The sequence below is a fragment of the Chiloscyllium plagiosum genome, unplaced genomic scaffold (assembly GCF_037043375.1).
Source record: "Chiloscyllium plagiosum isolate Xiang-an unplaced genomic scaffold, Cpla_swu_hap1 HiC_scaffold_41, whole genome shotgun sequence".
In the NCBI taxonomy this organism is placed as follows: Eukaryota; Metazoa; Chordata; class Chondrichthyes; order Orectolobiformes; family Hemiscylliidae; genus Chiloscyllium; species Chiloscyllium plagiosum.
In genome coordinates, this window is record NW_028270179.1 from 34,804,417 (window position 1) to 34,826,945 (window position 22,529).

At 42.0% G+C, this 22,529-nt stretch overlaps 1 protein-coding gene across 1 annotated transcript in view; it reads left to right on the forward strand.

The window, feature by feature from the left end:
- Nucleotides 1-22,529, forward strand: part of LOC122544462 (NACHT, LRR and PYD domains-containing protein 3-like) — a 112,993-nt gene that overhangs the window by 83,748 nt on the left and 6,716 nt on the right. Inside the window, exons 7-10 of the mRNA XM_087981797.1 lie at nucleotides 16,648-18,376; nucleotides 21,687-21,773; nucleotides 21,980-22,150; nucleotides 22,322-22,492. Coding sequence (XP_087837923.1) covers nucleotides 16,648-18,376; nucleotides 21,687-21,773; nucleotides 21,980-22,150; nucleotides 22,322-22,492 — 2,158 coding nt within the window. The remainder of the gene's footprint in view (nucleotides 1-16,647; nucleotides 18,377-21,686; nucleotides 21,774-21,979; nucleotides 22,151-22,321; nucleotides 22,493-22,529) is intronic.

Sequence of the window (22,529 nt, forward strand, 5' to 3'; positions counted from 1 at the left end):
TCTGCACGTTTTTTTCATCCACAGGATGTGGGCATATTTGGCTCGGCTAGCATTTATCGACCGTCCCTAATTGCCCAGAGACAATTTAAGAATTAACCACGTTGCTGTGTTTCTGGTCACATGTCGGCCAGAGCAGTTAAAGTTGACAGACTTCCTTCTCTAATGGATATCAGTGAACAAGACAGGTTTTCCCGACAATTGGCAGTGGTCATCATGATACCCTTAATTCCAGATTCTTTATTGATTTCAAATTCTGCCATCTGCAATGGTGGGATTTGAGCTGAATTTCCCAGAACGTTAGTTAAGTTTCTCGATTAATTCTCCACTGGTAATACCACTAGGTTATTGTCTCTCCTCTTATATGTCGCAGTTTAAATACCAAGCCAAACAATTCCTAATCACATCTCACTTTACAATGTTTTTTAAGTCACTTCTACTCTTTCTTCATGTTCTCATTGCCTAGTATCTTCTCATTGCTTAACATACGACCAACACATAAGGAGAGCCTTCAGTCGCTTCAGCAATCATTTTTATTCACCAGCAGGAAAAGTGAGTTATAAAAAAACCAAGCTATATTTGTATCTCTGTGCAGAACTGCAGTGCTTGCCTTTTGAGCGCAAAAGTTTAGCAGTAAACGAAGATCATTTTCCCAGTTCTTGTCTACTGAAACTGAGTGACAACTGAGACCTGTCTGTCTTTTTGTGCCTAACACTGCCGCAGTCTTCCATTAGTACAATAAAAGAAGGTGATGTTCCTCCTACTCCATATCCTCATCTTCCTGCTTGGAAGACTGCTCCCACTCTCCTCGCTCAACAGACTCAGTCACATACCCTCCTATTCTGCCTCATTTGAGCAGACCATAGCATGCTAAGATTATGTGGCATAATGTGTACTGTACATGCTGTAAAGAACCCACAGACCAATCAAACAGCAAAACCTCACCTTCAGGCCTATTATCTGCTTTATAAAGACCCTGGTAGGAGAGTGGGATGCTTTGTATCTATGCTATACCTTAGTGGATATGGGGATTTCCCTAACTATATTATTAGCCATTGTTAGAGTGGGTGCCTTAGTCTCCCATAACCATTCTTGTAAGGTCCCTCAAACATAAGAGAAACATGAGTTTCCAAGGATATATGCAGCAAATCAGTTCCAAGGATACCTAGCACAGGCTTGTAAGAAGATATACTAATGATCACGGGTAACCTTTTTGACTGCATTCTGATATGGCGCCCTCGAATCAACATGTGTCAGTATATCACACCTGCCACCAGGGGAAAGGCAGCTATATTGCCAAAGCATACAGTGCAGGCTGCAGCACAGACCTCATCACAGGGAAAGGATATTATGCACTGTATGCTGGCACAAATGGTATTGCTGGAGGCCTTAATACATTTACTGGTACACGGCTGAGAGATTTCTCACTGGTCCCCTTGGCTCTTTGGGATCCTCCTTGGTTAGAATAAACAAACTTGTTGAGTCAGAGTCAGAGATGTACAGCATGGAAACAGACCCTTCAGTCCAACCCGCCCATGCCGATCAGATTTCCCAACCCAATCTAGTTCCACCTACCAGCACCCGGTCCATATCCCTCCAAACCCTTCCTATTCATATACCCATCCAAATGCCTCTTAAATGTTGCAGTTGTACCAGCCTCCACCACATCCTCTGGCAGCTCATTTCATAGGAGAAAGTGAGGACTGCAGATGCTGGAGATCAGAGCTGAAAATGTGTTGCTGGAAAAGCGCAGCAGGTCAGGCATCATCCAAGGAACAGGAGAATCGACGTTTCGGGCATAAGCCCTTCTTCAGGATTCCTGAATAAGGGCTTATGCCCGAAACGTCGATTCTCCTGTTCCTTGAATGCTGCCTGACCTGCTGCGCTTTTCCAGCAACACATTTTCAGCTCATTCCATACATATACCACCCTCTGCGTGAAAAAGTTGCCCCTTAGGTCTCTTTTATATCTTTTCCCTCTCACCCTAAACCTATGCCGTCTAGTTCTGGACTCCCCAACCCCAGGGAAAACACTTTGCCTATTTATCCTATCCATGCTCCTCATAATTTTGTAAACCTCTATAAGGTCACCCCTCAGCCTCCGACACTCCAGGGAGAATAGCCCCAGCCTGTTCAGCCTCTCCCGATAGCTCAAATCCTCCAGCCCTGGCAACATCCTTGTAAATCTTTTCTGAACCCTTTCAAGTTTCACAACATCTTTCCGATAGGAAAGAGACCAGAATTGCACGCAATAGTCCAACAGTGGCCTAACCAATGTCCTGTACAGCCGCAACATAACCTCCTGACTCCTGTACTCAATACTCTGACCAATAAAGGAAAGCATACCAAACGCCTTCTTCACTATCCTATCTACCTGCGACTCCACTTTCAGGGAGCTATGAACCTGCACTCCAAGGTCTCTTTGTTCAGCAACACTCCCTAGGACCTTACCATTAAGTGTATTAGTCCAGCTAAGATTTGCTTTCCCAAAATGCAGCACCTCGCATTTATCTAAATTAAACTCCATCTGCCACTTCTCAGCTCATTGGCCCATCTGGTCCAGATCCTGTTGTAATCTAAGTTAACCCTCTTCGCTGTCCACTACCCCTCCAATTTTGCTGTCATCTGCAAACTTACTAACTGTACCTCTTATGCTTGCATCCAAATCATTTATGTAAATGACAAAAAGCAGAGGACCCAGCACCGATCCTTGTGGCACTCCATTGGTAAATAACCAGAATTGTACATAGATTACACAAAGTGCACAACCTTGCTGCAAATAAGAAAATCAACAGGGTTTAAACCCTGCCTCCAAAATCTGAATTCAAGACCCCAGTATCAAAAAGTTTTTCAATGACCTTAGATTTTCTCAACTTTTATTGGCATGACCCATGTTGCTCAGGGGCTACAGCAATTCCACCCCAGAAGTTAAAAGGCCCTTCAAAAATGTGTTGAATATTTCTTGGATTTATCATTAATCCTAAATGCTGCTTCATAGAATTAAACTGCAAATCACACATATCCTTCAACAAAGAAAGTCTGCCATCCTCACCTGGTCTGGCCTACATCTAACTCCAGAGCCACAGCAATGGTTGACTCTCAACTGCCCTCTGAAATGGCCAAGCAAGCCTCTCAGTTGTGTCAATTGCTACAAAGTCTCAAAAAATAAGTAAATCTGATGGACCACTTGACATTGACGAAGGCTCTGGAAAAGACAGTGGCTGAAACAGCCTTATTGATGCTGCAAAGTCCTCCTTACCAACATCAAGGGGCTTGTGCCAGAATTGGGAGAGCTGTCTCACATACTAATCAAAACAGCAGCCTGATGTAGTCTTCCTTCTGAAATCATACCTTCAAGACAATGTCCCAGGCACCACCATCCCTACCCCTAGATATGTCCTGTCCTTCCAGCAGGGCAGACTCAGCAGCGGTGGTAGCAAATTGATCTACAATCAGGAGGGAGTCTTCAACATTTAATCGGGACCCTATGAGGTCTCGTGGTTTCAGGTTTACATAGACAAGGGAACCTCCTGCAGATTACCACAAACCAACCTCCCTCAGCTAATGAGTAGATACTCCTCCATGTTGAACCCCTCTTGGAGGAAGTACTGAGGATAGCAAGGGAGCAAAACTGTATTCTGGGTGGTGGATTTCAGTGTCCACCACCAATAGTAGCTCGGCTGATGGAGCTCATTAGATCCTACAATATCCACTGGAGTAGGTCTGGGTGGGTGCAGAGGGAACCAACAAGAGAGAAAAAAATGTACTTGAATGAATGAATTAAGGAATAAATGAATTTGCTTTATTGTTACATGTACTTGATTGAGTACAGTGAAATGTTTACAAGTCACTACATACACTGCCATTTTAGCGACAAAGGTACCTAGGTGCAGATTCTTCAGTACAAATTCTGAAAAGGTAAACAAAGAAATATAAAAAAAAGTCCAGCATTACATTGTAAAATCACGGTGAAATTAGAATAAAGAAAGCTGCTATTAAAATTTCAGTGAAATGAATAAATTTTGAATATAAGGCTATTCTTGGTGGTGGTGACCAAGGAATTGTCATTGATTTGTTGGAGGAAGCCATTCAGTTCATTAATCTCAATGATGGAAGAATATTTGCCATCTTTACCTGGTCTCAGCCTACGTGTGACTCCACACCCACAGCAATGCAGCTGACTTGGAACTGTCCTGATTTGACCCAAAACCAACTATTCAGTTCAAAGACAATGAGGGACTGAAAACAAATGCTGGCCTTCCGAGTGACTGGGGATGTAGGGATGTGCTGCCAGAGGAAGTGATGGAGCCTGGTACAGTTACACCATTTAAAAGGGATCTGGTTGGATACATCAATAGGAAGAGCTGAGAGGGATTTGGACAAAATGCTGGCAAATGGGATTAGAATAATTTAGGATATCTGGTCATCTTGCACGAGTTGGATTGAAGGCTCTGTTTCTGTGCTGTACATCTCTGACTATAAATAAACAAAATTTAGAAATACAGAATTTTAGAGTTTCATGGCTCTGGAATCTAATGTGATCCCCCTCCACCCCCAACTTTTGGGACCCTGGACTACCATGATACTGAAGAAAGTCTGCATGGATCACAGACCAATGCCAAAGCTGCCATAAGGAGACCCAGACCAATGCTGACAAAAGCCACTGCCAAAAAGAAGTCCCAGGCCAGTCTTTGGAATAGAGGGCCAGGACCCACTCATCTTCAAAGCAGCTGCTGAAGTAGCCTCGTTGAAGAACCCACCAGGACATTGCCTGAGGAATGACCAGATCCACATGACATTCTCTACTGCGGCAGCCTCACAAAGCTTCCTTCTTTTAGTGCACTTAATCTGACGTTGCTGCTCAGGATGTTGCTCTCATAAGACCCGAGTTAATGTTCACCATATTCACAGGAGTCCACAGCATGTACTTGATCTCGTCCTTATCAAACTGCCGGCTGCAGATACATCTGTCTGTGACAGTATTGGTAAGAGTGATTACCACAGAGTCCTATGGAGACGAAATCCGGTTTTCACATTGTGAATAATCTCCATAGTGTTGTGGGACACAAGTACCGTGCTAATTGGAACAGACTTTAAAAGATCTAGCAATTCTAGACTGGGCATCCATGAGGCACTGTGACATATCAACGGCAGCAGAATTGTACTCTAGCATATTTTGCAACCCTCACTGCCCAGTATATCCCCCACTTGACCATTACTATCAAGCCAGAGATTAACCCTGATTCAATGGAGACAGTAGGAGGGTATGCCAGGAGCAGCATTAGGCATACCTGAAAACGAGATGTCTACCTGAAATGGGCTACCAAACAAGATTACTTGCATGTCAAACAGCATAAGCAGCAAGTGATAAACTGAGATAAGTGATCCCATAACCAACAGATCAGATCGAAGCTTTGCACTGTTGCCACATCCAGTTGAAAGTAGTGGTGGACAATTAAATCGCTCACTGGAAGAGCATGATAAAAGAGCCCAGCACATTAGTACTAAAGGCAAGGCTGAAGCATTCACAACAATCTTCAGCCAGAAGTGACAAGTGGATGGTCCAACTCAGCTGCCTCTAGTGGGCCCGAACATCAGAAATGTCCGTTTTCAGCCACTAAAGAAACGATTGCAGGGACTGGATACTGCAGAAGCTATGGTCTGGCAATTGTACAGCAGACTTGTGCTATAGAACTTGTTGCATCCCTAGACTTGTTTACAAGTACAGTTACAATATTGGCACCTACTCAACAATGTGACCTAGGACCATTTGTCTTCAAGCGCTTCATCAATGATCTTCCCTCCATCAGAAGGTCAGAATTGAGGTTGTTCACCAATGATTGTGGAATGTTCAGCACCATTTGCATTTCACGTGCTGAAGCAGTCAATTTCCAAATGCGACAAGACCTAGACAATATCCAAGGTTGGTCTGAAAAATGGCATGTAGCAGTCGCACCACACAAATGTCAGACAATTATCATCTCCCATAAAGGACAATCTACCTACCTTCTCCTGATTTTCAATAGCATTGCCATCAATAAATCCACTATTACCAGCATCCTCGGATTTACCATTGACCAGGAATTCAACTCAATGGCCCATGTAAACACTGGTTACAAGAGTCGGTCAAAGGCTACTGTGTTGTGGACCAGGTCAGACCCATTAAAATATTTTAAGAAGGTAACCTAGACCCTAACTTTGCTTATTTTAAAGACCAGTGTGAAGTGGATATTCCAGGTGTGATGCAGCTGGTCAAACCACTCGGCTTTAAGCAAAACAGAATTAGTTTAAACAATACATTGATTAGGGATAGTCACCATGGCTTTGTGAGTGCGAAATCATTTCTCACTAACTTGAATGAGTTTTTTGAAGAAGTAACAAAGAAGATTGATGAGGGCAGAATGGTGGACGTGTTCTATATGGACTTCAGTAAGGTGTTTGATAAGGCTCCTCATGATAGATGAGCTAGCAAGGATAGATCGCATGGAATACAGGGAGAACTAGGCATCTGGATACAGAACTGGCTCGAAGGTAGAAGAAAGAATGTGGAGGTCTGTGACCAGTGGTGTGCCACAAGAATCAGCGCTGGGACCATTGCTTTTTGTCATTTATATACAGTGTAAATGATTGGTTGGTTGTGGACAAGAAGGTATAGTTAGTAAGTTTGCAGAAGACACCAAAATTGTAGGTGTAGTAGACAGCAAAGAAGGTTACCTCAGAGTACAATGGGATCATGATCAGATAGGTCAATGGACCGAGGAGTGGCAGATAGAGTTTAATAGAGATAAATGTGAGGTGCTGCATTTTGGAAAGGCAAATCAGGGCAGGACTTAATGATGAGGTCATGGGGAGTGTTGCAGAACAAAGAAACCTTTTGAGTGCAGGTTCATAGTTCTTTGAAAATGGAGTCGCAGGTAGATAGGATAGTGAAGAAGGCGTTTGGTATGCTTTCCTTTATTGGATAGAGCATTGTGTACAAGGGTTGGGAGGTCATGTTCAAGGGCATTGGTTAGGCCACTTTTTAAATACTGTGTGCAATTCTGGTCTCCATCCTATCTGAAGGATATTGTGAAACTTGAAAGGGTTCAGAAAAGATTTACAAGAATGTTGCCAGAGTTGGAGGGTTTGAGTTATAGGGAGAGGCTGAACAGGCTGGGGCTGTTTTCCCTGCAGTGTTGGAGCCTGAGGGGTGATCTTATAGAGATATGTAAAATCATAAGGGGAATCCATAGGATAAAGAGACAAGGTTCTGGGGTGGGGAAGTCCAGAAGTAGAGAGCTTAGGTTTTGGTTGCGAGGGTAAAAACGTACAAGCGACATAAGAAGCAATTTTTTCACATACAGGGTGGTGCGTGTATGTAATGAGCTGCCAGAAGAAATGGTTGAGGCTGGTACAATTACAACATTTAATTGGCATCTGGATGGGTGTATGAATAGGAAGTTTTCTATGGAGATGGGTCAAATACTGACAAATAGGACTAGATTAGTTTAGGATATCAGGTCGGCATAGATGAGTTGGATCGAAGGGTATGGCTACAGTTGAAACAGGAACAAAAGAAAACAGAATTTAGAATAAATTAACTATTTGAAAACTCAACCAACTCAATACTGCATCTTAACTAAGGAGCTGTTCCAACTCCCACAACATCCCATAAACACACCCCTTGGCAAAAGGTAAATTCAAACACAGGTTCTTACAGGCAGGAGAGATTTCAGACCTTGTTCACCCTAATCCAACACTGGCACCTCCACGTCAACACTTTAAAAATTTACAAGAATTTGATTCCTTCGCCTTTTGAAGAATTGAGATTCAATGACAAGTGCCTTTGCGAGAAAATAGAAATTCTCCTTATCTATGTCTTAAATGGGCAATCATTCATCTTTAAAAGTGCCCAGATTCCAAGTTTGCCTACAATAGGAACCAAGCTTCCTGAAGGCAAACTGACAAGATACCTTAACACCTTTCTAGGTTTCAATCCTGTCACTTTATTCTCCATCCTGATAAAAGGGGAGCCAAAATACCTGCCCAGTCCAAATATTAGATGAGTGAAACAGCTGTAAACAGCCTCCAATGTATTTACATTCTTCATTCCATAAGTAGACCACTACTGTACAAAGTACACAAGTTCCCTGTATAACTGAAAAATAGGTTTCCGGCATGTACGCTCCATTTCTGATTTATTGCAAGGGGAATGCATTTATTTATTCTGATTTCCCTCTCACCTCAGAGCTCAGCAAACTGCTACCATTTAGATGCTTGGTTTTCTTATCTGCTAAAATTTCATACATTCTCACGTCATGCTGTGTTTGCCAGAACATAGGCTAAGCGAGTGGGAAATCAGTATCTGCTTGTAACGTCCCTTTATCATCAGCAAATTCAGCAATCATATGTTCAGTTCCTTCATCCTAGTGATTTATACAATTTGCAAAGCACTAATTCCAATGGCAGAGCATGTGTTACATATTGCAACAGAGCATGTGCACCATTTGTATTGACTCTGTTACCTGTTCGTTTGCCAATTTTCTATCTGTCCCAATGTACTGTCCACAGACCATATCATGTAACATTGAATGTTTGATTTAAGTATTGTAATGCTGCAGTCAGGTCTTTATAATAGTGTTCAGATTCTGCATATTTAATATATTTATGCTGTCAATTCAGACACATTATGAAAACCGCATGCATTCACAAACTGCCTTGTTGGTTGTTTTTGTCACCTCTGGCCTGAATTGCCTGTCACCTAACAAACTCTTTACCTTGCTGCAATGTTGATATCGATTCCCATTATTGCTATCTTCCATTCTTGCTTCATTCTATGTGATTTATCAGCTCTTTAAAAGCTGATTCTTGGACGGTGCAGCTTTGTTTGAAGTTGTGCAAACCTGTACATACCTGGCAGGATCCTGATACAGTATGAAACCCTGTAGACACCTGGCAGGAGTCTGACACTGAAATTCTCTTCGCACACGACAGGATTGAGAGGCACTGTCAAACAGTGTGCAAAGCCAGCAAGATCCTGATACCCTGGGAAACCCTGTACACACTTGGCTGAATCTTAACCCACTGTGAACCACTATCTGCACCCAGCAGGACCCTGACCACTGTGAAACCCGGCAAATGAAGTTTAATATAGTTAAGTGTGAAGTCTTGCATTTTGGAAAGTCAAATCAAAGCAGGAGTTTTATGGTGAATGGTAGGGCTTTAAGGAGTGTCATGGAACAGAGGGACCTTGGAGTTCAGATGCACTGGGTCTCTGAAAGAGGAGTCACAGGTAGAGAGCTGTGAAGGAGGTCTTTAGCACACTGGCCTTCATCAATCAAGACATTGAGTTTAAAAGTTGGGAAGTTATGTTGCAGTTGTACAGGATGTTGGTGAGGCCGCACTTGGAATATTGTGTTCAGCTTTGGTCACCTTGCCATAGGAAGGATGTTATTAAACTGGAATGAGTGCAGAAGACATTTACAAGGATGTTGCCAGGACTCAAGGGTTTGAATTGTCGGGAGAGGTTGGATAAGCTAGAACGTTTTTCTTTCGAGTATAGGAGCATGAGGGGAGATCTTACAGAAGTGCATAAGATCATGAGAGGCATGAATAGGGTGAATGCACTCTGTCTTTTTCCCAAGAACGAGAACGAGAGTACATCAATTTAAGGTTAGCGAGGAAAGAATAAAAGGGAACCTTAGGGACAATGTTTTTACAGAGTGGTACGCACTTAAAATGAGCTGCCGGCAGATGTAGTTGAGGCGTGTGCATTAACAGCATTTAAAAAGTATTTGGAGAAGTGGATGGACATTTTAGTCAGCATGGACCAGTTTGGGCCAAAGGGCCTTCTCCGTGCGGTAGGACTATGACTTTGTGACCCGTTGTGGACACCTGGCAAGATAATTTTGTTCATTTTGAGTCCATTTACTGAATATTATTATTAATGCTTTGCTATCTGTCAATATGAATACACATAGAGTACCTCAAACTCCCTCATTCTTCCCTTTTCTTCTCTTATCCTTTTTATTTCCTTTTGACAACTGATTGAGATTCGGGTAATAGCCCTGATAATAGTCCAGTAACTTGAAACAGCAACAATTTAACAATTCTTTCTACACTGTTCTCAAACCTACAGTGTGTTCTGTGTTACAGATGAATTGGCCTCGTTCTGAATCAGCATTAATTTAACGTTTGACTGTTTGTAGTCTGTTCAATCCAAGTATAAACTATCCCCCAGATGAACCATCTTGCACCACCATGTATAGACCAAGGTGTGGGCATGCTTTTCATTACTTACTTACCAGGAAGATGACTATATTACAATTGCTGGCAGTGGAAATGTGGGTTCTGTAATTATTCTGGAACTGAAGGACTATGGAGATCTTTTCAGACTGCAGGACTGGAGTAAGTTACAGAGATAGGGAGCTTAGATTATTTACAGTGTGGAAACAGGCCCTTCGGGCCAACAAGTCCATACCGACCCTCCGAAGCGCAACCCACCCAGACCCATTCCCCTACATTAACCCCTTCTCCTAGCACTGCGGGCAATTTAGCATGGCCAATTCACCTAACCTGCACGTTTTTTGGACTGTGGGAGGAAACCGGAGCACCCGGAGGAAACCCACGCAGACACGGGGAGAATGTGCAAACTCCACACAGTCAGTCGCCTGAGGCGGGAATTGAACCCAGGTCTCTGGCGCTGTGAGGCAGCAGTGCTAACCACTGTGCCACCGTGCCGCCCACGGCTGTCCCCTGGCTAGAGGTTATTTTTGAAAAATATGTACAATTTTTGAACTGAGATGTTGTCAAATCAAGAGGTAGCATTGAACAGTAAGTGCAAGTGAAATGAGTGAACATGTGAATTAAGATGTGTGGTTACTGATTGCCGTTTCCTACACATTTAAAGAAGGTGCATGTTGAGATGTGGACCAGGAGAGGATTCAAGGCTCAAGATAACAAAAAGACTCTGATGGATTCATCAGCAGATAGCAGCAGTTCATCCCTGTAATACAAACATGAAGGTTAACAGCGAAGGAAATTACGTGGGTCTGAAATTTCCGGGAATAGTGGAAATGGTACTTGGAATGCAACCTACACATGCTGTCATTTTATTACTTTTCTATGACACAGATATCTGTGTGAGCTTCCAAAGTCTCATTGAACTAGCAGTGGAAATTCTATCCACCCACAGGCTGTTTCTCTTCCAAACATATTATCGTATAGCCTACCCAAAGTCTGTCTCAATTATATGTGTAAGGAGACACTCAAATGCTCCAAACTAAAATATTATTCCAGAAAGGAAAAAAAGATTGAGAGAGAGAAGTAAAAACACCCATGTATAAGCATAGAATTTAAGGCTATATAAGGAGAAAAACTAAGACATACGACATTGCAAAGGGGAGCGGCACATTAGAAATTTGGGAACTTCCCAAAAACAAATAAAAAAGAGCAAAGGTAAATTATGGAAGAAAACTAAGTGCAAAATGTAAAACTGAATAGCAAAAGCTTCTTTAAGTATTTAAACAGAAGACAATAGCTTAAATGAGGAGGAAAAGTGAAGTCTGCAGAAAGTAGGAAATCGTGGACCAGTTAGTTCAATATGTGTCCATCAGAATCAACAGGCTTTCTAAAGGGTAAATCATAATTGACTGATTTTGCGAGAGTTCCTCTAATAAGTTTGCGTCACAGCTGGTTAGGTTGTTTAAAAAGGTGTTCAGCACGCATGCCTTTATTGCTTAGTCTTTTGAGTAAAGGAGTTGGGAAAAAGTGAGGACTGCAGATGCTGGAGATTAGAGTTGAAAAGTATGGCACTGGAAAAGCACAGCAGGTCAGACAGCATCCTTGGAGCAGGAGAATTGACATTTCAGGCATCAGCCCTTCTTCAGGAATGTGGGTGTTTTGGGAGGTGGAAGGGAGGTGCGAGATAAATAGAAGGGTGAGTAGGGGTGAGGTAGCTGGGAAGGTGATAGGTACATGCAGGTTGGGAGGGATGAAGGTGATAGGCCAGAGGGGAGGGAGGAGCAGATAGATGGGAAGGAAGATGGACAGGTAGGACAGTTCAAGAGGGCAGTGTGGAGTTGGAAATATTATTAAGCTCGAGAGAATTCCGAAGGGATGAACCAGGATGTTGCCAGGTATGGTAGGTTTGACTTATAAAGAGAGGCTGAATGGCCTCGGACTTTTTTCACTGGAGTGTAAGAGGTTGAGAAGTGACCTTATGGAAGTGTATGAAATCATGAAAGGTGTATATAGGCTTTTACCTAGATAGGGACTGGAAGACGAGGGGGCATGTTTTTAAGATTAGAGGAGGGAATTTTTTTTACAGAGGGTGGTATGAGTGTGGAATGTACTTCCTTCAGAAGTGGAGGATGTGAACACAGTTGCAATGTTTCATAGACACTTAGCAAAGCACATGAATCCAAAACGTTTGGAAGGATATGGACCAGGAGCAGGCGGGTGGGACTAGTTTAGTTTGGCAGTGACTGGTTGGACCGAAGGGTCTGTTTCCATTCTGTATGACTCTAATAACAAGCAAAGTGAATAATTGAGATTCTGTAGATCTAGTATTTGGACTTCAAGAAGGCATTTGATAAGGTGCCCCACAAAAGGTTTAAACACAAGGTGAAATCACATGGGGTTTGAGCTAATTTATTAGCTTGGAAACAAGATTGGCTAATCAACAGCAAGCAGAAAGTCTAGATAAATGGGGCTTTTTTCTGGTTAGCAAGACTTAACTCGTGGTGTACCACAAGATTTGGTCAACGGGCCCTAACTATTTACAAACTATCTTGACAACTTAGATGCAGGGATAAAAAGTAAGAAGGCTATATTTGTAGGCCACACTAAAATAGATGGGAAACTTAGAATGAAGAAAGAAGATTTTTATGAATGGATATGGATAAATTAAGTGAATGGACCAAACTTTGGCAGGTGAAGCTGAACATGGATAAGTGTGAGGTTATCCATTTTGATCAGGAGAATAGAAAGACAGATTATTATCTAAATTGAGAGAAACTTCAGGAAAACTCAGTTTTTTTTCTCTGTGGAGCAGCGAAGGTTGAAGGGAGACTTGATGGAAATATATTAAACCATGTGAGACATAGATAGTCTTGACGGTCAGAATCTTTTTCCCAGAGTTGAAATGACTATAAGTAGGGGTATGCATTTAACGTGAGGGGGGAAAGTTCAAAGGAGATGAGCGGGGCAAGATTCTTACACAGATATGTAGGTGTATGGAATGCACTGCCCGGGGTGGGGGTGGAGGCAGATACAATAGGGGCCTTTAAGAGACTTTTAGTTAAGCATATGAATCTTGAAGGGAATGGAGGGATGTGGACCAAGGACAGGCAGATGGGATTATGTATCATGTTCAGCACAACATTGTGCACTGAAAGGCCCATTCCTGTGCTGTAATGTTCTATGTTCTAGTGCTTATGTAGCCCCATTCCAAGTTACTGAGGGAAGTGACAGAGGAAATAGCTAGGGCCTTAACAAATACCTTTGCAGCACGGGTGAGGTACTGGAGGACTGGAGAATTATTAATGTCCCCTTGTTTAAGAAGAGGAGCAGGGATAATCTAGGTATTTATAGACTGGTGAGCATGATATCAGTGGTAGGGAAGTTGCTGGAGAAGATACTAAAGGATAGCATCTATTCCCATTTGGAAGAAAATGAACTTATCAGTGATAGGCAACATGGTTTTCTGCAGGGAAGGTCATGTCTTAACCACATAATAGAATTCTTTGAGGAAGTGACAACGTTGATTGATGAGGGAAGGGTTGTAGATGTCATGTACATGGACTTCAGAATGCATTTGATAAGGTTCCCCATGGTAGGCTGATGCAGAAAGCAAAGTCGCATGGGGTCCAGGGTGTACTAGCTAGAGTGATAAAGAATTTGCTGGGCAACAGGAGAAAAAGAGCAGTAGTGGAAGGGTGTTTCTCAAAATGGAGAACTGTGACCAGTGTTGTTCCACAGGGATCCATGTTGGGAACATTGTTAAAAATCACACAACACCAGGTGATAGTCCAACAGGTTTAATTGGAAGGACACTAGCTTTCGGAGCGACGCTCCTTCATCAGGTGGTTGTGGGGGACACAATTGTAAGACACAGAATTTACAGCAAAATTTCTTTAAATTCTGTCTTACAATTGTGTCCTCCACAACCACCTGATGAAGGAGCGGCGCTCCGAAAGCTAGTGTACTTCCAATTAAATCCATTTGACTATAACCTGGTGTTGTGTGATTTTTAACTTTGCACACCCCAGTCCAACACCAGTATCTCCAAATCATGGGAACATTGTTGTTTGTGATATACATAAATGATCTAGAGGAAGGTATAGGTGGTCTGATGACACCTAAGATTTGCAGATGACACCTAAGATTGATGGAGAAGCAGATAGTGAAGGAGACTGTCGAAGAATATGGATAGATTGGAGATTTGAACGAAGAAATGGCAGATGAAGTTCAGTACGAGCAAATGCGAAGTGATGCGTTTTGGAAGATTCAATTCAAGAGCAAATTATACAGTAAATGGAAAAGTCTTGGGGAAAATTCATGTACAGAGCGATCTGGGTGTTCAGGTCCATTATTCCCTGAAGGTGGCAACACAGGTCAATAGAGTGGTCAAGAAGGCATATGGCATGCTTTCCTTCATTGGACAGGGTATTGAGTGAAAGATATGGCAGGTTACGTGACAGTTGTATAAGACTTTGGTTCATCCACATTTGGAATACTGCGTACAGTTCTGGTCGGTACATTACCAAAAGGATGTGGATGCTTTGGAGTGGGTGCAAAAGAGGTTCACCAGGATGTTGCCTAGTACGGAGGGTGCTAGCTCTAAAGAAAGGTTTATTTTCATTAGGATTAGGATTATTTTCATTAGAAAGGTGGAGGTTGAGGGGGAACCTGATTAAGGTCTACAAAATCATAAGAGGTATACACAGGGTGGATAGCCAGAAGCTTTTTCTCGGAGTGTCGGACTCGATTACTAGGGTCACGGGTTCAAGGTGAGAGTGGGAAATGTTCGAGAGATATGCATGGCAAGTTCTTTACACAGAGGCTGGTGGGTGCCTGGAACACGTTGCCAGTGGAGGTGGTAGAGGCAGAGGCAGGCACAATAGAGTCATTTAAGATGCATGAATTGGCAGGAAGCAGAGGGATACAGATCCTTAGAAATAGGTGACAGGTTTAGAAAGAGGTTCTGAATCGGCGCAGGCTTGGAGCGCTGAAGGGCCTGTTGCTGTGCTGTAATTTTTCTTTGTTCTTCTGGGTGTCCTCATGCATGAATCATAAGAAACTTGTATGTGGATACAGCAGATAATGAGAGAGGCAAATGGAATAGACAGGGTAGATAGATATAAGCTTTTTCCTTAGGTGAGGGATTCAATAATAAGAGGTGAGAGGTGAAAAGTTTAAGGGGGATATACGTGGCAAGTACTTTATACAGAGGGCGGTAGGTGCCTGGAATGCATTGCCAGCAGAGGTAGTATTCATTTAAGGTGCGTCTGGACAGATGCATGAGTAGGTGGGGATACAGATGCTTAGGAATTGGGCAATATGTTTAGACAGTGGATTTAGGTCAGCTCAGGCTTGGAGGGATGAAGCACCTGCTCCTGGGCTGTAAATTTTCTTTGTTCTCTTTGTTCTTTGGAATTTTGGCATGTATTGCTAAAGGAATAAAATGTAAAAGTAAGAAAGCATTGCTGCAACTGTTTGAGGCATTAGTGAGACCTCATCTGGAGTAGTGCATACAACTTTGGTCACCTTACTTTATGGATATATTTTACTTGGAGCACTCCAGAGAAGGTTCACGAGATGGATTTCAGATAGGTGAGGTTTGTCTTATGAAGGCAGATTGAGCAGTACAAGTATATTATCCGGAATTAGAAAAATGAGAGGAGATCTAATTGACGTGATACTGAAGGGGATTGTCAAAATACATCGAGAGGATGCTTCCTTGTGGGGCAATCTAATGAGAGGTCATAGTTTTAGGATACATATAGCGCAATTAAAACCACGATGAGCAGTCAACATAATCGAAGACCCTTCCAACCCAGTATTGCTCTTCCATCCTCTTCCATCAGGCAGGAGATACAAAAATTTGAAAACACATATCAATAGATTCAAGCACAGCTTCTTCCCTGCTTTTTTCAAACTTATGAACAGACCTCACAATATTCAAGTTAATCTTTCCCTGCACATTCTGTGCAGCTGTGACATTGTATTCTACAATGTTTCTCTGATGTATTTCTGTAAACTATTTGTCTGGTTAGCATGCAACACAATACTTTTCTCCGTATCTTAGTACATATGACGATAGTGAATCAAATCATCAAATCAATTACTTCTCTCGAATGATTGAAAATCAACGGAATTCACAATCCTAGAGTGAGGTGGATGCAGGGACAGTGAATAAATTAGGAGATTAAGAAAGAAAATCATATTTGTTCAAATTTCCATGATCAATAGAAATTTGAATCAAAACTTTTTTGCCATCACTGACTTTCAATTGAGATTTCAAAAACATTTACATTCCTAGACCCACTTGGGTTAAATCTGTGACTTAAATTTTGTAACATTTTATCATGTCATGAAATAGCATTGAGAACTACTTTTAATAACATTGCAACTAACATTGAGAATCACTTCCTCCCTGTTCGAATTACAGTTCTTCAACAGAAACACAAGGAGACGCTACAGATCCAAACAGAAACGCTCAGAGTGAACACGATCCAAATAAAAGAGAAAGTGAAGACTTTCCAGCTGGTTGATCGGTATGCTGAGCTAACGATCATTTCTACTGTTCGGGATCGAACCCTTGTAGAACATGAACTGCTGGCAAGAGGCCGAGACCATGAAGAGTGGAGAGAGAAACACCTCTGGAGAGAACTGGAAAAAATCCAAACTGATCAGTTGTTCCAGAGCAACTTTTCCCAGAAAAAGTTCACTTCTGGGAGAACAGTGGCAGTGAGTGGGGTCCCAGGGATTGGAAAAACAACAATGCTCCAAAAGATAGTTTATGACTGGGCCACCGGGAAAATCTACCAACACTTTCAATTTGTTTTCTATTTCAAGTTCCGAGATTTGAACACTATTAACTGTAGTATAAACCTGAAGAATCTGATACTGGAACAGTATCCTTATTTTCAGAATGTTCTGGGAAATCTTTGGAAGAACCCAGAGAATTTACTGTTTATATTTGATAGTTTGGATGAATTCAGGGAGAGAATAGATTTTTCTGACAACCTGAGGCCTCAGTCTGTATGCACAGATCCCGAATATTGGTGTGAAGTGTCTGACATTGTGTACAGTTTAATCCAACACAAGCTGCTTCCAGGGTGCTCAGTGTTGGTGACCACTCGTCCGACTGACTTAGGTTTATTGGAAAAGGCTGAAATCAGTATGTGGGCTGAAATCCTGGGATTTGCTGATGATGATCGGAAGGAATATTTCAACAAGTTTTTTGAAGATCAGACAGTGGCAGCAGCTATTTATAACCACCTGAAGGAGAACGAAATCTTGTACACCATGAGCTACAACCCTTCGTACTGCTGGATCCTCTGTCTATCACTGGGTCCCTTCCTTGCACAATGTGACAGGAAAGAACAAAAAGTTCCCAAAACCATCACCCAACTGTATTCCTACTATATTTACAACATTCTGAAACACCATGGCCGAGAGATTGAAAACCCCCGTGGTGTGTTACTGAAGCTCGGTGAGATGGCCTTCAAAGGAATCTCTGAGAAAAAGATTGTCTTTAGAAATGGAGAGTTGATCCAATACGATCTACAACCTTCTCAGTTCCTGTCTGGGTTCCTGATGGAACTTTTGGAGAGAGATGATTCAGTCCAGAGTGTGATTTACACATTCCCACACCTCACCATCCAAGAGTTTGTAGCTGCACTTGCACAATTCCTGACTCCAGATCCCACGGACATTCAGAAACTCCTCAGCATTGCTTACAGTGAGGCAGATGGCCGTTATCAGATATTTCTCCGTTTTGTTATTGGTCTGACCTCCCCACAGTCAGCTTGCCCCCTGGAGGAATTTCTGGGTCCATTTCTTCATCAGACAACCTGCCGAGTGATTGACTGGGTGAAGGAGATGGCTGAAGGACAGGTTCGAAATACAAGGAGCAACACTGGTAAAAGGGACTTTCTGAACATATTGCAGTACCTCTTTGAATCTCAGAATAAAGCATTAGTTTGGACCACAGTGAGATCCATGGAAACACTCGCATTTAGTAGATTGCAACTGACACCAGTTGACTGCTTTGTTCTGTCACATGTCATTGGACTATGTGAAACAATAAAACTTCTTGATCTCGAGAACTGTTATATTCAGCATGAAGGACTGCAGCGACTGGCCTCAGTACTGTACAAATGCAGGGAGCTGAGGTAAGTTTTTTTTTACTCTTTCGGATAAGTTGTAGAGCAATCATGTGATGTTCATTTTCCTTCTCCATGGATACATTTTACTGAAAGCAGAGGGAAACAGATTGAGCACAAATATAACCCATGTAAAACAATCAGTTTGTAACTCGGTTCATAACTGAACATGTGAAGCTGATTTTTCAGAACAATTAGAAAGTTTGCCCGAAAGGCAATGAACCATTTAAATTAAATTGTATTAAGTACAGTTGAAAAATGGACAGGAAATAGGAATATTACATGGCTGAATAACAATTAATTTAAAATATATTCCACATCTCCGATTTTAAGTAGAAACAATGGGAACATAACATTATAAAATGGTTTGATATTTATTGCAGTGTTTTTAATTGTCTTGTTGGAAGAGTGAGGGGGGTGAGGGCTAAAAAGAGAAAGCGATGGCCTAGTGATATTATTATTTGACTGTTAACCCAAAGATGCAGATAATATATGGGAGACCCAGCTTCAAATCACACCATGGCAGATGTTGGAATTTGCATTAAATAAATATCTGGAATTAAAGAGCTTAATGATGACCATAAGTCCATTGTTGATCATCAGAAAACTCCTCTACTCCACTAATGTCCTTTCGGAAAAGAGACTGCCGCCCTTACCCGCTCTGCTGTACACGTGACTTCAGACCCACAGCAATGTGGGTAACTCTTAACTCTCCTCTAGGCAATAAATGATAGTCCAGCCAGTGACACCCACATTCTGTAAATGAATAAAGAACAATTATTGGGAAAATATGACAAGTTTCAGCTCTAAGTCTATATAATTATTGAATTTATTTACTTTTCTAAACTAAAATACATTTGGGAGTTTTAAGTATACAGGTATAATGGCTCATGATGCATTGTCCCAGGATTTCAGACGTACACCAGCTAGCATTGGAGCCTCATGCATTGTGGGTATATACTGACCAGAATGGGGAAGTGAATCTGGCAATCACCCTTTATCCAGACCTGCATGTGAGATGCTGATCACACAGGCAACTTCTGAAAATTTCCCAATAACTGTCAAGACAGCTGTACCCGAAATACATGTATAACCATTCTAATGGGACCAGAATAACATTGTCCTGATGCAGTTTTGAACTTGCGGAACTGGGCACATTTAAAACACATACTGGGAAAATGAACAACCTTGTAAGATAAAATCCTCAATAATAATCTTGAAGCAACAGTTTGCTCCATTTCTCAAAGTAACACAAGCCTCAGTCATTTTAAAGGTCAAATACTTTTTATAATTAAATTCAGAGATGCTCACGTGACCCAATAAATCTACTATTTAAGGAGCAACAGATATTGTTACATTGTTGCCGATGTGAAAACTGAGTCACAATTAAGTAGAATGAATGGCTTTGAGGTATGTAGGGAAGAGGTGTTGGAAATTCTGGAAAGGGTGAAAATAGATAAGTCCCCTGGGCCTGATGGCATTTATCGTAGGATTTTCTGGGAAGCAAGGGAGGAGATTGCAGAGCCATTGGCCTTGATTTTTATGTCCTCGTTGTCTACAGGAGTAGTGCCAGAAGACTGGAGGCGAGCAAATGTGGTTCCCTTGTTCAAAAAGGGGAATAGGGATAACCCTAGTAACTATAGGCCGGTGAGTCTCACTTCTGTTGTGGGCAAAGTCTTAGAGAGAATTGTAAGGGATAGGACTTATGAACATCTGGATAGGAATAATGTGATCAAGGATAGTCAGCATGGTTTTGTGAAGGGCAGGTCGTGCCTCACAGACCTTATTGAATTCTTTGAGAAGGTGACTAAGGAGGTGGACGAGGGGAAAGCGGTAGATGTGGGGTATATGGATTTTAGTAAGGCATTTGATAAGGTTCCCCATGGTAGGCTACTTCAAAAAATACGGAGGTATGGCATTGAGGGTGAGTTGGAGGTTTGGATTAGGAATTGGCTGGCTGGAAGAAGACAGATGGTAGTAGTTGATGGTAAAGGTTCATCTTGGAGTGCCGTTACTAGCGGTGTTCCGCAAGGATCTGTTTTGGGACCATTGCTGTTTGTCATTTTTATAAATGACCTGGAGGAGGGGCTAGAAGGTTGGGTGAGCAAGTTTGCGGATGATACGAAAGTCGGAGGAGTTGTTGACAGTGAGGAAGGATGTGGCAGGTTACAGCGGGATATAGATATGCTGCAGAGCTGAGCAGAAAGGTGGCAAATGGAGTTCAATGTAGGTAAGTGTGAGGTGATTCACTTTGGTAAGAGTAACAAAAAGATGGGGTACTGGGCTAATGGTCGGATACTTGGTAGTGTGGATGAGCAGAGGGATCTTGGTGTCCATGTACACAGATCTTTGAAAGTTGCCACCCAGGTAAATAGTGTGGTGAAGAAGGCATATGGCGTACTGGCTTTTATTGGTAGAGAAATTGAGTTCCAGAGTACTGAGGTCATGTTGCAGTTGTATAAGACTCTGGTGCGGCCGCATCTGGAGTATTGTGGGCAGTTTTGGTCGCCATACTATAGGAAGGATGTGGAGGCACTGGAACGGGTGCAGAGGAGGTTTACCAGGATGTTGCCTGGTATGGTAGGAAGATCGTATGAGGAAAGGCTGAGGCACTTGGGGTTGTTTTCATTGGAGAAAAGAAGGTTTGGGGTGACTTGGTAGAGGTGTACAAGATGATTAGGGGTTTAGATAGGGTTGACCATGAGAACCTTTTTCCACGTATGGAGTCAGCTATTACGAGGGGGCATAGCTTTAAATTAAGGGGGGGTAGGTATAGGACAGATGTTAGGGGTAGGTTCTTTACTCAGCGAGTCGTGAGTTCATGGAATGCCCTGCCAGCAGCAGTGGTGGACTCTCCCTCTTTATGGGCATTTAAGCGGGCATTGGATAGGCATATGGAGGATAGTGGGCTAGTGTGGGTTAGGTGGGCTTGGATCGGCGCTACATCGAGGGCCGAAGGGCCTGTACTGCGCTGTATTCTTCTATGTTCTATGTTAAACATGTCTGTGAACAATGCAGGCATTGGTCACCAAAGCGCAATGAACTCTGTCTGCTCAAGGAGATAAAGTTTGGTCATAGGAAATCATACTGGACTGAAGGATATTAAACAACTTCACATGGACAGGACAATATGATGAAACGCTGTCATAGATGGTGCTTGAACATTTTGAGAACTGAACAGCATAGAATAGTTCGTCATTGACATGAAAATCTGAGTATTAATTTCCTTAAGTTTGTTCAATGTTTTACAGCTGAGAGCAAAATAACATCAGAGGCAGAATTTCATTCACAGTGTTTCTCATTATTTCTTTGCATTTAGATTGAGGAACAATGATCTGGGGAATCCAGCAGTGAAACTGTTGTCTGAAGCACTGAGGAGCTCAGATTGTCAAATAGAAAAACTGCAGTAAGCATCAAATTGTGTATGATTTTTCCGAAGCAGGAAATCTAATAATGTGCATTATCACCAGTTGGAATGTTATTAATAGCTACTGCCCATCATTCTTAACATCTGAATTCCATTCTGTCCATCTGTATTAGTATCAATAATAATGTTAACAATAAACACCAAGGACGTACACTTCTGTTATTCCTATCTGTTTTGATCACTAGGCTGAATGATAATGACCTCACCGCTTCCTGTGCCCAGGATCTTGCCTCAGCTCTCAGTACAAACCAGTCATTGATAAGTCTGAATCTGGGTGAAAATAAATTAGGAGATTTTGGAGTAAAACAACTGTTTGGGGTTCTGAGGAATGTGAACTGCAAACTGCAGGAACTGGTGTAAGTACCAGACAGAGAGATTGTATTAAGAATAACTGGAGGTCTAACACTAAGCATTATTATCATTATGAATCATAAAGTTTTGAGCAAACAATGGGAATTATCCTAATTTATGTTATTTGTTTCTCTCGCTCTCCATTACCCACTCTTCCCAACCCTCCATATTCCCAGGCTGCATGATAATCATCTCTCACATTCTTGTATTGAAGATCTCACCTACGCACTCATTACAAATCAGTCATTGACTGTTCTAAACCTTGGTAACAATAAACTGGGAGATACAGGAGTGAAACTGCTAAGTGTGGCATTGAATAACCCAACTTGCAAAATTCTGGAACTGGGGTAAGAACGACAATTTGTTCTTGTGTTTATCTTCTCT